Raw genomic sequence first — 17017 nt, 5'->3', positions numbered from 1 at the left:
TTTTGAGACAAGGTCTCACTCTGCCACCCAGGCTAGAATGCAGTGGCACAACCACAGCTCACTGCAGCCTAGACCTCTCAAGCTTATGTAATCCTTCCTCCTCACACCCAGCCTTTTTATTTGATTTTATGTACAGATAAGGTCTCTCTTTGTTGCCCACACTGGTCTCAAACTCCTGGGCTCAATAGATCCTTCTGCCTGAGCCTCCCAAAGCACTAGGATTACAGGCATGAGCCACTATGCCCAGCCTATTAGGTAACTTCCGATAGAGTTAAACATATACCTACCACATAACCCACCTACGTTACTCCCAGGTATTTACCCAAGAGAAATAGACATATGACCACACAAATACTTATACACAAAAGTTATCAGTTTCATTCATAATAGCCAAATACCGGAAATAACCTCAGTCTGTATCAACAGATGAATAGATAAACAAAATAGTATTTTAAATGTATAAACAATGGCTGGATGTGGTGGGTCAAACCTATAATTCCAGCACTTTGGGAGACCAAGGTGGGTGTACTGCCTGAGCTTAGGAGTTTCAGACCAGCCTGGACAAAATGGTGAAACCCCACTTCTACCCAAAATACAAAAATTAGCTGGGTGTGGTGCTACATGCCTGTGGTCCCAGCTACTGGGCAGGCTGAGGTAGGAGGATCAATTCAGCCTGGTAGGCAGAGGCTGCAGTGAGCCAATATTACGCCACTGCACTCCAACCTGGGTAACAGGGTGAGACCCTGAGACCCCATCTCAAAAAAAAAATGTATAATTAAAATAATACTTTGGCACTAAAAAAGGAACAATATAATACACCCAATAATATGGATGAATCCCAAAATAATAATGCTGGGCAAAAGAAGTCAGGCAGAAAAAATTACATTCACCATGATTCCATTCATATGAAATTCCAGAAAATGGGGCCAGAGTTGGAATGAGAGATGAGTTCAAAGAGGCACAAGAAAACTTTCAGAGATAAATGTTTTGTATCTTGATTATGGTGTTAGTTTCATGAGTGACTACATATATCAAAAATTGAATTACATACTTTAAATGAGTACAGTTTATTGTACGTAAATGTTACCTCAATGAAGTTGATTCTTTTAAATGAATGGTAAGGGAAAATCATCCTTATGCAATATAACAAAAGAGAAAAGACTCACCTGGATTTGAAACAACAAGAATTTTACAATCAGGACTACAATGGACTATGGGAGGAACGATTGATTTCATGATAGCCACATTACGTTGAACCAGGGAAAGGCGAGTTTCTCCCTCCTGCTGCCTTGCACCTGCTGTGACAATAACTATTTTGGAGTTTGCAGATACACTGTAATCTAAAAAGGAAACAAAATACTATATTTGGATCAAGGTTACCATAACCACTGTGCCTTAACTCTTTAAAAGTCTATCATCTGTTCTTAGTATTAAAGTATTCATGTACCTTTATGTCTGGCATTTTGGAGATGAACAAACTTTTCTAACCTGTATAATTTGAAGGAAGCCTTGTCACTATCACTTGCCAACTTTCACATAGCAACCTCAAAAATTTTTATAACAATAGAAAGTAACGTCCCCTTTTGCCCACATTCCCGTGTGTTATAAAGGCCCGAGGCAATGAAAGTCAGCTCTCTGCCTTCTTAGAAACACCAAAATGAGGCCAGGCATGGTGGATCATGCCTGTAATCCCAGCACTTTGGGAGACTGAGGTGGGTGGATCACAGATCAAAAGATGGAGACCATCCTGGCCAACGTGGTGAAACCGTCTCTACTAAAAATACAAAAATTAGCTGGGCGTGGTGGCATACACCCTGCAGTCACAGCTACTCAGGAGGCTGAGGCAGGAGAATCGCTTGAACCCGGCAGGCAGAGGCTGCAGTGAGCCAAGATAGCGCCACTGCTCTCCAGCCTGGCAATAGTGCAAGTCTCTGTCTCAAAAAAAAAAAACCCACCAAAATGAATAAAGGCTTAGAACTCTGAGTGTCTGTTTCAGGAGTCTAAGAGTGAGAATGTATTTACTTCTAATATTGTAAGGAACTGGATTTGAGATCAGAAACAAGTTCTTGACCCACACAAAAAAATAAGCTACCTACTAAAGGCCCAGTTGTTTCACCTGAATACAATGTCAATACTATGTTTAACACTTACTTATACTGGATTTTTTTTTTCTTTGAGACAGGATCTCATCGTGCTGCCCAGGCTGGAGTGCAGTGGTGCCATCTCAGCTCGCTACAACCTCTGCCTTCCAGGTTCAAGTGATTCTCCCACATCAGTCTCTGGAGTAGCTGGGACTACAGGCATGCACCATCACAGACAGCTAAATTTTGTATTTTTTGGTAGAGACGGGGTTTCACCATGTTGGCCAGGCTGGCCTTGAACTCCTGACCTCAAGTGATTTGCCTGCCTCAGCCTCCCAAAGTGCTGGGATTACAGGCATGAGCTACTATCCCTGGCCTCATACTGGACTTCTTAAAAAGCACTACATAGCTGAAAGTTATCTTCCATATGGATGTAAAAAATTAGTTAAAATACCCTCTATATCTATCTCATCTTGACTTTTTATATTCTTTTAGAGAATGAAATCTAATAGCCGGGTGTGGTGGCTCATGCCTGGACAACATGGTGAAACCATGTCTCTACTAAAAATACAAAAATTAGCTGAGCATGGTGGTTCGTACCTGCAATTCCAGTTACTTGGGGCAGGGCAGGGTGGGGGTGGGGTCGGCAGGAGACGAGGCAGGAGAATGGCTTGAACCCAGAAGGTGGAGGTTGCAGGGAGCCCAGATCGTGCCACTGTACTTCAGCCTGTGTGACAGAGTGAGACTCTGTCTCAAAAGAAAAAAAAAAAGAAAAAGAAAATCTACCTAATTTTTAAGACACTACATCTTCATTTATGGTGATTCTTGTATCTTTCTAATCCAAAAGAGAATATAACTCATGAAATATGAACACTGTTGTTTTTCCTGGCCCAGTAAAGATTTTGATTAGAAAGGCAAACTTAGAAAGATGACATTTCTGGATAGGTGCAGCGGTTCACACCTGTAATCCCAGCACTTTGGGAGGCCGAGATGGGTGGGTCACTTGAAGTCAGGAGTTCAACCTACCCAATAAGGTGAAACCCCATCTCTACTAAAAATACAAAAATTAGCTGGGCGTGATGGCACATGCCTGTAATCCTAGTTACTCAGGAGGCTAAAGCAGGAGAATCACTTGAACCCAGGAAATGGAGGCTGCAATGAGGGAAGATTGTGTAAGACTCCATCTTAAAAAAAAAAAAAATTTTTTTTAAATCTGGCTTCAAATTATGTTACTAGTTTTATGTATTATTTTTGTGTCAGATTTTCCAGGTGCCCTGATCCTGTTAATGTCATCGTTTCCTTACCTCTAATTTATCTTTTGTAAATATAACCACAAAGAAACCATAAACTACAGTGGTCTGGAGCAAAAGCTCTGAGGTCCAACTTGGCCACTTACTAGCTGTGTAACCCTGGACAATTACTTCGCCTACCCCTCTAATTCTCAGTTCCTCATCTATGAGATCAAGCTAACAGTATTTTTAAAAATATGGTTCTTAAGAAGATAACTCAGCGAGTTAATATACATTAAGTATTCAACAGTGTGTATTAAATGTTTGATAAATTTTAGCAGTTAACATTATTATTACATTAGTCAAGTACTTCTTCAAATACCAATTCCTCTGCTAGGTATCCCCAAGCATTTATCATATCACTCATAAACGATAAGTGGTTATATTTTAGAAAGAAAAAGAAACAGCAGGTAAGGAAATGATGGCATTAACAGGATCAGGGCACCTGGAAAATCTGACATAAAAATAAGACATAAAGCTGTCATATCATTCATAAATACTTTCTTCACAGAATTTTTTATAGCACTTATTGCCTATAATTATCCAAATGCCCTTATAAGAGCTTATGTTATCTTCCCATGGTTATGTCTTAATTAAACCCCTAACTTAATCATAAGCACCATAATATTAATAATAGGTTCTGATTTCACATTACTCCCTTCTTTCCATACATATCTTTTTTTTTTGAGACAGAGTCTTATTCTGATTGCCCAGCCTAGAGTGCAGTGGTGTGATCTTGGTTCAAAGCAACCTCCACCTCCTGGGCTGAAGTGATTCTCCTGCCTTAGCCTCCCAGGTAGCTGGGATTATAGGCATCTGCCACCACACCCAGCTAATTTTTTTATTTTTAGTAGAGACAAGGTTTTCTCATGTTGGCCAGGCTGGTCTTAAATTCCTGACCTCACGTGATCTGTCTACCTTGGCCTCCCAGAGTGCTGGGATTACAGGTGTGAGCCACCACTCCTGGCCCATAAATATTTTAGCAACTTCTATGTTCCAGGCATCTGGACTCATTGTACATATGAAGTAATTAAAAATATCTGTGGAGTTGAGCATAGTGGCATGTACTTGTAGTCCAAGCTACTTGGGAAGCTGAAGCAAGAGGGTCACTTCAACCCAGGAGTTGGAAACTGCACTGCACTGTGATTGTACCCATGAACAACCATCTCTAAACTAAAAATTAAAAAAAAATCTGTGGATAATCAATGATGTTCCATCATTGCTCTTCCCCATTAGATCTCACAAAATGTATTTTCAAAATGTTCTATTGTGACATATTTCATATAGAAGAACATATAAAAAATAGACATTCAATTTATAAAACATTAAACAATTCTGTTAAAACCACACAAAAGGCCGAGCATGATGGCTCACACCTGTAATCCCAGCTACTAGGGAGACTAAGGCATGAAAATCACTTGAACCTGGGCAGCAGAGACTGCAGTAAGCTGAGATGGTGCCATTGTACTACAGCCTGGGTGAAAGAGCAAGACCTAGTCTCTAAAATATAATGTTTTTTTTAATGACACCTGTAAACAATCCCAGCACTATGGGAGGCCAAAGTGGGTGGATCATCTGAGTTCAGGAGTTCGAGACCAGCCTGATCAACATGGAGAAACCTCATCTCTACTAAATTACAAAATTAGCCTGACGTGGTGGTGCATGCCTGTAGTCCCAGCTACTTGGGAGGCTGAGGCAGGAGAATTGCTTAAATCTGGGAGGCAGAGGCTGCGGTAAGCCTCTTGCATTCCATTGCATTCCAGCCTGGGCAGCAAGAGAGAAACTCTGTTTCAAAATGATAATAATAATAATAATTTTTAATGAAAAAAATATATATTTTTTTAGAGACAGGGTTTCACCATTTGGTCAGGCTGGTCTTGAACTCCTGACCTCAGGTGATCCACCCACCTCGGTTTCCCAAAGTGCTGGGATTACAGGCTTGAGCCACCACGCCTGGCCTTGAAAAAAATATTTAAAAAATATTAAACAACTCTGCCAAAACCATACAATGAACAGCTAGTTCACATTTGTACTCTGGAGGATGAGGTGGGAGGACTGCTTGAGCCCAGGAATTCAAGAGGTTGAGGTTGTGGTGAGCTACGATCACACCTCTGCACTCTGGCCTAGGCAACAGAGCAAGACCCCGTCTAAAAACACACAAACAAACAAAAAATGCAAATTTATAGAACATTGTCAACACCTTGGAAGGCCTTGTGTGCCTCTAATAAATAGACTGTATCTATCAACCACTCTTGTGGCTGGCAAAAATCACATTACTTTTAAAAACGTGTTACTACTTATGCATGTTTAAATTACATATTAACTGTTTTTTTGTTTTGTTTTGAGATGGAGTCTCACTCTATCATCCAGGCTGGAGTGCAATGGCACGATCTCAGCTCACTGCAACCTCCGCTTCCCAGGCTCAAGCGATTCTCCTACCTCAGCCTCCTGGAGTAGATGGGATTACAGATGCCTGCCACCACATGCAGCTAATTTTTGTATTTTTAGTAAAGACAGGATTTTGCCATGTTGGCCAGGGTGGTCTCGAACTCCTGACCTCAACTGATATGCCCACCTTGGCCTTCTGTAGTTCTAGGATTACAGGCATGAGCCACCATGCCCAGCATTACATATTAAATTTTATGTTTTTGAACAAGGCATGTATTCCCTTATGCCTTGGGAATAATATTTATTCAGATATAAATATTATATATCTGAATATTTATCCAGTTAATGTGTGTACCTGTAGTTCCTTCACTTTCACTGCTGTGTAATACTACACTGCATAATTTATATAACATAGTACTGGGATTCACTGACTTGTTTAGCATTTGGGGCTACTACAAAGTAAACCACAGTACATTCTTTTGGCTGGCCCAGCTTCATCCTTGTTCTTGAAAGATGTTTTTGCTGGGTAGATTCCAGATTGACACTTACTCTTCTCTCAGCACATTAAAAATATCATTCCATTGTCTTCTGGTTTCACTGCTGCTACTGTCACCCTCTCTTTCTTCTGTAGGTAATATATCTTCTCTCTGACAATTTTTACACACTTCTTTTTGCCTTTAGTGTTTTCTAATTTCACAAGAATACGTCCAGGTAGGGATATTGTATTTATTCTTCTTGATATTATTTGGCCTCTTAAATCTGTGGGTTGACATTATTCAGTGGTCTTCAAAAATGCTCAATCATAATCTCTTCAAATGTGATGATTCTATCCTCCATGACTCTCAACCTGTTATATTTTCCACTTCTTGTCTTCTGGGTAATTGCCTTAAATTTGCCACTTCTCTCTTCAAATGTGTCTAATCTATCATTAAATCCATAGAGGTCTCCCGCCCCCGAGTCCTGCTTTGTTGCCCAGGCTCGAGTGTGCAGTGGTGGTGCAGTCTCAGCTCACTGCAACCTCTGCCTCCTGGTTCAAGCCATTCTCTTGCCTCAACCTCCTGAGTAGCTGGGACTACAGGCATGCACCACCACACCCAGCTAATTTTTGTATTTTTAGTACAGATGGGTTTTCACCACATTGGCCAGGCTGGTTTCCAACTCCTGACCTCAAGCAATCCACCCACCTCAGCTTCCTAAAGTGTTGGGATTACAGGAGTGAGCCACCATGCCTGGCTCCACTGAATTTTTATTTGACACTTATAATTTATTACTTTGTTATTTTTTTAAGTGTTTTTATAGTTTCCTGTCTCATGCTGATATTTTTCAAGTCTATCTTTTATTTTTTGAGTAATCATATTAATTTTATAATTTGTGTTTAATTTTAAAATCTATAGTGGCATGTTTCTGTTATGCTGGCTCTTGCTCTTGCCTTTTTTTGCAGATTTAATTATTCCTATTGTGAGATGTTCATTTTCTCCGAAAATTTATTTGTTGAAGTTCTTTGAGGACTGAAATAAAGTGAGTTTCCTCCAGATATTATCTGACTGCCTAAGATTTTCTGGAACTCAAATAAGGGCCAGCTTGTGGTTCCAAATCCTTAGCAGCTATTTTCCCCCACTGAAGTCTCTAAGACATTCAATTTTACTGTGGTCCCCAAAGGTAGGGAGAGAATAATTATTTGTAGATCATCATTACATTAATGGTATAGTTTTGGCAATGGTAAACTACTGCTGGTAGGCACATGACATCTGGTGTATCACCTATTTGGTAAACAGAATCTCATTGGAACATAGCCACACCCACTTGCTTAATGTATTATTGTCTGTGGCTTCCTTTTGCACCACAACAGCAGAATTGAGTAGGTATAAAAGTTACTATGTAGCTGGAAAAGCCCAAAATGTCTACTATCTGACCCTTTCCAGAAAAAGTTCAGTGACCCCTGGCTTAGTCCACTATGGTACCAGCTTTTGGGGTGATCTCCCCAAATCAAGCTCTGTCTCTGGTCTCCTAAATTTTGTGAGTCAGTGAAAACCAAAATTGATGTCCATTATGTTTGGCTAATGCTATCAGGGTAAAAAGAGCTATCAGAGCTACAGTGCTTTGCTTAACTCTCTGGTTTCCTCATTTCATTCAGTACCTACTGTGAAAATGCCTTACTTTTTTGCTAAAAGCATATTATTTCTTGAGGATTGATTTTTTTCTTTTATTTATTTGTTTTTAAGACAGAGTCTTGCTCTGTTGCCCAGGCTGGAGTGCAGTGGCTTGATCTCAGCTCACTGCAACCTCCACCTCCCAGGTTCAAGCGATTCTCCTGCCTTAGCCTCCCAAGTGGCTGGGATTACAGGCATGCACCACCAAGCCTGGCTAATTTTTGTATTTTTAGTAGAGGTGAGGTTTCACCATGTTGGCCAGGCTGGTCTTGAATCCTGACCTCATGCTCCACCCATCTCGGCCTCCCAAAGTGCTGGGATTACAGGTGTGAGTCACTGCACCTGGCCTTTCTTTCATATACTGTGCAGGAGTTTTCTCATTTACAGTGAAAGATAAATCCAGGTATTTATCCTGCTATATTATTAAATATTGAAGGTTGAATATGTTTTCAAGTATTTTAAAATATGGCCAGGTGTGGTAGTTCACACCTGTAATCCCAGGACTTTGGGAGACCAAGGAAGGCGGGTCGCTTGAGGTCAGGCATTTGAGACCAGCTTGGCCAACATGCTGAAACCTGTCTCTACTAAAAATACAAAAATTAGCTGGGCTTGGCGGCGTGTACCTGTAATCCCAGCTACTCAGGAGGCTAAGGCAGGAGAATCTCTTGAACCTGGCAGGTGGAGGTTGCAGTGAGCAGAGATTGTGCCACTGTACTCTAGACTGGGTGACAGAGCAAGACTGTCTCAAAAAATAAAGATAAAATAGTAATATCTTTTTAAGTTGACTCCATTTAACCAATTCAACAAATTAACTGATACAAAACATACTGATACCCCAGGCATACTAAACAGTCTCACCTAGTAAACTACTATCCAGTATGTCTGTGTACTTCTGCTCATTAGTTGCTACATATCAAGAATTAGTCAGGTTTGTACCCATTTATGTAATTATATTTATTATGTATAATTAAAGATAATATAAGTTACTAAATACCAGTGTGAAATAAATGTTTGGTAAACACTACATTCAACATTGAGATTTGGGGGACAGGAAGATACAAATATATAAAATGTATCAACTGACTTGGGACTGTTTTATTTCTTTTGCTGAGTGGCAGATGCACTGATGTCTGTTATATTACTATATATATTTTAGCAATAGCATCTTGCTTTGTGCCCAGGCTGGAGTGCAGTGGTACAATCATAGCTCATTGCAACCTTGAACTCAAAGCAATCCTCCTGCCTCGGCCTCCCAAAGCTAGGGCTACAGGCACACTCCAGCATGCACAGCTAATTTGTAAATGTTTTATAGCGGCAGGGTCTCATTATGTTGCCTCTGGCTGGTCTCAAACTCCTGGCCTCAAGTGACCCTCCTACATCAGCCTCCCAACATTTCATTATTTTTAATCTCTTTTTCTCTATCAAGTATTTCATCATTAATGTTAAAAATAATTGTTCCTATGAATATTAAGTTAATCCCTGGGAAGACATTAAAAGCAAGTTGTCCTTCTAGGTTAGGCTGGGAGCAGTGGCTTGTGCCTGTAATCCCAGCACTTTGGGAGGCTGAGGCAGGTGGACTGCCTGAGCTCAGGAATTTGAGACCAGCCTGAGCAATATGGTGAAACCCTGTCTCTACTAAAATACAAAAATTAGCTGGGCAGGTGGCGTACACCTGCAGTCCCAGCTACTAGGGAGGCTGAGGCAGGACACTCGCTTGAACCCAGGAGCCAGAGGTTGCAGTCAGCTGAGATCATGCCACTGCACTCCAGACTGGGCGACAGAGTGAGACTCTGTCTCTAAAAGAAAAAAAAATTGTCCTTCTAGGTTTGAGAAAAAAATTAAAATGGTCTAGGCATGATGGCTCACACCTGCAATTGCCTGAGCCCAGGAATTTAAGACCAGCCTGGGCAACAGAGTAAGACCCCCATCTCTACAAACAGTAATTTTTTAAAAAATTAGCTGGGCATGGTGGCACACACTAATAGTCCCAGCTACCCAAGAGGGAAATGTGGGAGGAGCCTGGGAATTCAAGGCTGCAGCAAACCATGATTACATCACTGCACTCCAGCCTGTCTTCAAAAGTAAAATAAAGTCATAAAATTTAGAAAGGTTTCATAACCAGACTGCTTCATGAACAATTTTAAATTTCTTGTGGTACTTTAAAGCAATCTAGGCCAGGCATGGTGGCTCACGCCTGTAATCCCAGCACTTTGGGAGGCCAAGGTGGTTAGATCACAAGGTCAGGAGTTCAAGACCAGCCTGACTAATATGGTGAAACCCCGTCTCTACTAAAAATACAAAAAATTAGCCAGGCATGATGGCACGCACCTGTAGTCCCAGCTACTTGGGAAGCTGAGGCCGGAGAATCGCTTCAGCCCAGGAGGCAAAGTTTGCAGTGAGCCAAGATGGCGCCACTGCACTCCAGCCTGGGTGACAGAGGGAGACTCCATCTCGAAAAACAAAAAGCAATCTAAATAATCATTATTGACATGCTTTCAGGAAGACACTGCCTGTTGTCCCAGGTACTTGTCAGGCTGACCCAGGAGGACCACTTCAGCCCAGGAGTACGAGATTGTGGTGTGCTAAGACAATGCCTATAAATTGCCACTTCAGGCCAGGCATGGTGGCTCACACCTAATCCCTACACTTTGGGAGGCCAAGGCAGACGGATCACCTGAGGTCAGAAGATTGAGCACAGCTTGACCAACATGGTGAAACCCTGTCTCTTCTAAATATACAAAAATTAGCCAGGCATGGGGGTACATGCCTATAGTCCCAACTACTAGGGAGGCTGAGGCTCCCTTGAACCTGGGAGGTAGAGGTTGCAGTAAGCTGAGATTGTGCCACTGCACTCCAGCCAGGGCAACAGAGTGAGACTCTGTCTCAAAAATAAATAAGTAAATAGCCACTCCAGTCTGGGCATCATGGAGAGGGGAGAAAAGAAAACAGAGGGCTGGGGAGGGGAGCGGAGAGGATCAGAGGGCAAAAGGAAGGAAAGAAAGGGAGAGGGGAAAGGGGAAGGAAGGGGAAAGAGAAAAGGGAAGGGAAGGGGGAAGGCATGGGAAGGCACTGCAAAACTCTAATCAGCTGAGTCTTTCTCAAAGGCCTTGCCCTACAATCAGAAAATCAACAAATAAACTTCTACCTACATGTGTATGTTTTAGGTCAATATAAAATGTTTATCATGGCTCTTTCTAAGAAGCATTTTAAAATTAGGTAACTACCTTTAATCTCAATCATGTTAGATAAGAGGACTTCTAGTAGAAAGTGTATCTGTTGGCCAGGTGCAGTGGCTCACATCTGTAATCCTAGCACTTTGGGAGGCCGAGGTGGGTGGATCACCTGAGGTCAGGAGTTCAAGACCAGCCTGGCCATCAAGGTGAGACCCCATCTTTTAAAAAAGAAAAAGAAAAAAAGAAAGTATATTTGTTGAAGCCTGGGTACAGTAGTTCAAGCCTGTAATGCCAGCACTTTGGGAGGCCGAGGCAGGCAGATCACCTGACGTCAGGAGTTCAAGACCAGCCTGACCAACATAAAGAAACCCTATCTCTACTAAAAATACAAAATTAGCCGGGTGTGGTGGTGCATGCCTGTAATCCCAGCTACTCAGGAGGCTGAAATAAGAGAATCACTTGAACCCAGGATTCAGAGGTTGCGGTGAGCCAAGATTGCACCATTGCCCTCCAGCCTGGGCAACAAGAGTGAAACTCCGTCTCAAAAAAAAAAAAAAAGAAAGAAAGAAAGTATATCTGTTGAATCACATTACCAAAGAGTGCCCCACATACTTTAGTGTATGATAAAAAATAAATATTTTTCCTAATTATCCAAGGCTTTTAGTTGGTCAACACATGACACTAATGACTATGAAGCCAAGTCCTCCATTTCCTATGTTCTATGGCCTCATGCTATAGAACCTGGTTCTATAGCATGCCTTGAAACCTGGTTCACTATAAACATAGAAAGAAAACTACAACAGCTGGGGCCAGCAGCTTCTCGTGACCAGAGCAGGCCCTGTGAGTGCTCACAGTGATTGTGTATTCTAGGAGTTAACACTGTCCCCACCTTGGAGGAGAACACGAAAGCTTAGCTGGTGGTGACTGCACACAATGTGGATCCCATCGAGTTGTCTCCAAAAAAAAAATTAATTAAATTATATGGCCCAATGGTGCTATTTTAAATTTTATATTTATTGACAAAGTTTGGTAAAATTTATTTTTTAAAAAGCTTTGAAAATGACTTTATAAAACTAAAATTAACCTTTTCCAGAGGTAATCTTTGAAGTACTAAAGAAAAGACTGCCATGCTGAAGATCCATCATTTCTCCCTTCAGTTTGTCGGATGCGACATCAACGAGGACAAGTTCATCAGCCAAATCCTAAAATACATGAAAGTTCTGAGTAGAATGTTCTGGAAAGTTTTAGGAGAAGAAGAATTTTCATGTGGCTACTTCATAATTAAAGGAATCTCAAATTTTAGTAGGGAAAAATTATATAAAAATAGTTTTTCAATGAGACTGGGGTGACCAAAAGTAAAGGTAAGTAGCATTAGGAGGTAGCAAAAATTGTTTTGACTTCATATAATTGTTAGGACTTTTTAGAGATGGGTTTTGTTTTGTTTTTTATCATTTAAATAACAATTTAAAACCAAGGAAAATAAAATGATTTCAAAGGATTTTATTATATTTAACCTGTATTTTTTTTTTTTTTTTGAGACAGAGTCTCACTCTGTTGTCCACACTGGAGTACAGTGGCATGATCTCAGGCACTGCAACTTCTCTGCCTCCCAGGTTCAAGCCTCCTGAGTAGCTAGGACTACATGTGCCCACCACCATGTCTGGCTAATTTCTGTATTTTTAGTAGAGATGGAGTTTCACCACACTGGTCAGGCTGGTCTCAAACTCCTGACCTCAAGTGATCCACCTGCCTCAGCCTCCCAAAGTCCTGGGATTACAGGCCTGAGCTACTGTGCCCTGCCAGGATTTTATTATATTTAACCTTAAGCCTTATTTCTGAGTTGGCTGAAGCTGCTTTTAGTATACATCCTTATGGCCCAAACAGAAAGGTAACCACCTCTGGTGAATACTTATTTTCATCTGTCTAGTGTCCCTGGTAATAGAATTCCTCTTTTCCATGGGAATCCGTTTCATGTGGTTCAGTGCCGTACAGTTAACATCAGTCCTCCAACCTTGGAGTAGATGAGCATAAAACCAGACCTAGCCAATTAATTGTTCCATCTTTTCCTTCTGGTCACAGAAATCAGTTCATACGTGGACATATGGCCCAGGTATAAGAAACAAGTATGTCTATAAAGTTTGAAAATGGAAGATGGAAGATTACATTTCACTTTTCTTTGGAATCATAAGCTCTAAGAATGACATGCAAATCTAAGAACCTTAGTAATGACTGCAGAGTTGGAGGGAATAAAAAAAGAATGCAAGAACAAACTGTACAGCCATCTTTACCCCCACACCGAAAGACTCTAAGAATTGAGCCAACAGAAAAAATCTAAACCAAGATAGGCAAAGACTATGTCTTGATATGTCTGAACTTCAGAATCTAGTAGTACCTGAAGCTATTTCTGCCCTATTTCAAGTTACATGAACAATATGTTGTCTCTTTCTGCTTAACCAAATTTGAATTGGTTTTTGTCACATGCAACAGAGTACAGAACTATATAGTACTTCAGATTCCAGTGACCAGATTCCAAAGGGACAGTAAAGAGATAAAAGTCCCTACTTACTACTGTTTTTTTCTTAGATCAGGTACCATTTGGCCATTTTGAAAAACCATATATTCTAAAATTTACTAAAAATGTGTTATGTATCATGAATGGGAGGAGGATAAGAAGTTTCATCTAGAAGGATCACCTTAACACTTCTCAGCTAATTGATAAGAAAGCCAGGCAGGTGTTCACACCTGTAATCCATCACTCTGTGAAGCCAAAGTGGCAGACTGCTTGAGCTCAGGAGTTTGAGACCAGCCTGAGCAACGTGGTGAAACCCTGTTTCTACAAAAAATTAGTCAGGCATGGTGGTGCATGCCTGTAATCCCAGCTATGTGGGAGGCTGAGGTGGGAGGATCACTTGAGTCCAGGAGGTTGAGCTGCAGTGAGCTATGACTGCGCCACTGCACTCTGGCCTGGGTGACAGAGTGAGATCCTATCAAAAAAAAAAGAAAAAAAGAAAGAAAGAAAGAGAGAGAGAGAGAGAAGGAAGGAAGGAAGGAAAGAGAGAAAAGATAAGAAAAAAGAAAAGAAGGCAGAATTGTGTACAAACAACCTAGATGATATTTGGTAGGGCGCAGTGGCTCATGCCTGTAATCCCAACATTTTGGGAGGTCAAGGCAAGAGAATCACTTGAGCTCACCAGTTCAAGACTGGGCAACATGGCAAAACCCTGTCTCTACAAAAAATACGAAAAGTAGCCGGGCATGGTGGTGTGTGCTTGTAGTCCCAGCTACTCAGGAGACTGAGGTGGGAGGGTGGCTTTGAACCTGGGAGGTAAAGACTGCAGTGAGTTGAGATTGTGCCACTGCACTCTGGCCTGGGCAACAGAGCCAGACCTTGTCTCAACAAGAAAAAAAAAACAAAAAACCACCAGATCATGTTTATGGGTCAATTTTTCTATCAGTCTGTGTCTCTGTTTGGGTTTGGTCAGAAAAATGGAAACCACTCTAAGCATTTCAACAGAGGAAATTTAGTTTAGGGAATTAGCTAGCAGTTGGAGTTCTGAAAGAGCAAAAAGGGAACATATGAGGTAATCCAGACACAGCAACTGTAGTTAGAAGCTAACACCCTTAAGGATGACAGAACAGAGAGACTACCGGAAGTGTTTCATGGAGCTATGTTCAGACACCTGAAGAAGGCAAAACCTGGTTGCTGCTGATACTGCTGAGCGGACAATATGAGGCCAATGTTGGGAGTTCCAAAAGAAGCTGGAGGTTAGAACCAACCTAATTTCAACAAAGGGCTACAGTTGGGATGGCCGCAACCAGAACAGTAAGCAAACAAGGAGGTCTCTTCTCCCCTCCTCTTACTTTCCAACTTCCCTCTAGTGACCTCTATTGGCAGAATCTGAGAAGATGCCAACTGGCAAGGAAGAAAATGTGCAGAGATCCACCACCAGCATCATAAAGTACAGAAAGTTAGAATTGTGTTCTGCCAAAAAGATACTTACGCTAGCATGTTTCTCCCAGTGCTATTCATGATAACAAAGACACAGAATAAATCTAAGCACCCATAATGGTGGACTGGATAAAGAAAAAGTGGTACATATATACCATGGAATACTGACTATTCAACAGCCATAAAAAAGAACAAAATCAGGCCAGGCGTGATGGCTCACACCTGTAATCCCAGCACTTTGGGAGGCCGAGGCGGGTGGATCATGAGGTGAAGAGATCGAGACCATCCTGGTCAACAAGGTGAAACCCCGTCTCTACTGAAAATAGAAAAATTAGCTGGGCATAGTGGCACGTGCCTGTAATTCCAGCTACTCAGGAAGCTGAGGCAGGAGAATTGCTTGAACCCAGGAGGCGGAGACTGTGGTGAGCCGAGATCGTGCCATTGCACTCCAGCCTGGGTAACAAGAGTGAAACTCCGTTTCAAAAAGGAAAAAAAAAAAAAAAGAACAAAATCATATTCTTTGCAGCAACATGGATATAGCTGGAAGCTATTGTCCTAAGTGAATTAATGCAGAAACAGAGAACCAAATACTGCATGTTCTCGCTTTTAAGTGGGAGCTAAACACTGGGTATAAATGGACATAAAGATGGGAACAGCAAACACTGGGAACTCCAAAAGCAAAGAGGAAGGGAGGGGACAAGGGTTAAAAAAAACACCTGTTGGCAGCCAGGCATCATGGCTCATGCCTGTAATCCCAGTACTTTGGGAGGTCAAGGCAGGTGGATCACTTGAGGTCACAAGTTCAAAACCAGTCTGGCCAACATGGTAAACCCTGTCTCTACTAAAAATACAAAAAATTAGCCAAGCCTAGTGGTGCGTGCCTGAGGCCCCAGCTACTCAAGAGGCTGAGGCAGGTGAATCGCTTGAGCCTGGGTGGGAGGCGGAAGCTGCACGGGAACAAGACTGCACCACTGCACTCCAGCCTGGGCAACAGACAGACCCTGTCTCAAAAAAAGAAAAAGGAAAGTCAGAAAAAGAAAGGAAGGAGAAGAGAAAAGAAAGACGAAAAGGAGTGTCAAGCCTGGAGCCTGAAAGTCTGAAGTCTTGCTTGCCTCGGCTGATTGTCTCCCACCCCGCCACCCCCACTCCGCATTCACCATTGTCCCTAATCGCCCAGCGAAGCTTCCCCGGAGAAGACCCTCACCCCATCCTATCATCTTAACTACTCTTATCCCACCTGCCATTGTAACTAAACTTATGGTAATGTATACTCCTTGCCCCTACCCCCACCACTGTAAAGTGATTTTACTCTGTAATTTTCCACTGCCCACCCCAAACCTATAAAACCAACTCCTAGGATGCAGTAGGGCGGGCGCGGTGGGTCAAGCCCCTAATCCAGCACTTTGGGAGGCTGAGGCGGATGGATCGTGAGGTCAAGAGATCGAGACCATCCTGGTCAACATGGTGAAATCCCTTCTCTACTAAAAATACAAAAAATTAGCTGGGCATGGTGGCACGTGCCTGTAATCCCAGCTACTCAGGAGCCTGAGGCAGAATTGCCTGAACCCAGGAGGCGGAGGTTGCGGTGAGCCGAGATTGCGCCATTGCACCCCAGCCTGGGTAACAAGAGTGAAACTCCGTCTCAAAAAAAAAAAAACCTCCTATCCCACTGCCCTTTGCTAACGCCCTTTTTGGCCTTAGCCCACTTGCACCCAGGTAATAAACAGCCATGTTGCTCACACAAAGCCTGGTTGGGGGATCTCTTCATTCAAAGCGCGCGTTTTTAATAGAGAGAAAGGAAGGAAGAGGGGAGGAAGGAAAAGAAGGAAAGAAAAGGAGTGAGAGAGGGAGGGAGGGAGGAAAGGAGGGAAAGAGGGAGGGAGGGAAAGAAAAAAGAAGAAAGGGGGAGGGGGAAAGAAGGAAGCGAGGCCGAGCTGGCGGGTGGGCAGGCCAGATAAGAGGATACAGATCTGCTTTCAAGGGATTA

At 42.2% G+C, this 17017-nt stretch overlaps 1 protein-coding gene across 3 annotated transcripts in view; it reads right to left on the bottom strand.

Annotated features, from left to right (window-relative positions):
* Nucleotides 1–17017, bottom strand: part of LDHC (lactate dehydrogenase C) — a 44082-nt gene that overhangs the window by 26429 nt on the left and 636 nt on the right. For all 3 annotated transcript variants that reach the window (XM_009007797.5, XM_035265967.3, XM_009007798.5), the window contains exons 3-4: nt 12166–12283; nt 1167–1340 (exon numbers count right to left, since the gene is read on the bottom strand). In XM_009007797.5, coding sequence (XP_009006045.2) covers nt 1167–1340; nt 12166–12283 — 292 coding nt within the window. The remainder of the gene's footprint in view (nt 1–1166; nt 1341–12165; nt 12284–17017) is intronic.

Source organism: Callithrix jacchus, chromosome 10 (genome assembly GCF_049354715.1).
Source record: "Callithrix jacchus isolate 240 chromosome 10, calJac240_pri, whole genome shotgun sequence".
Taxonomy (NCBI): Eukaryota; Metazoa; Chordata; class Mammalia; order Primates; family Cebidae; genus Callithrix; species Callithrix jacchus.
This window is presented reverse-complemented; position numbering and strand designations above follow the sequence as displayed.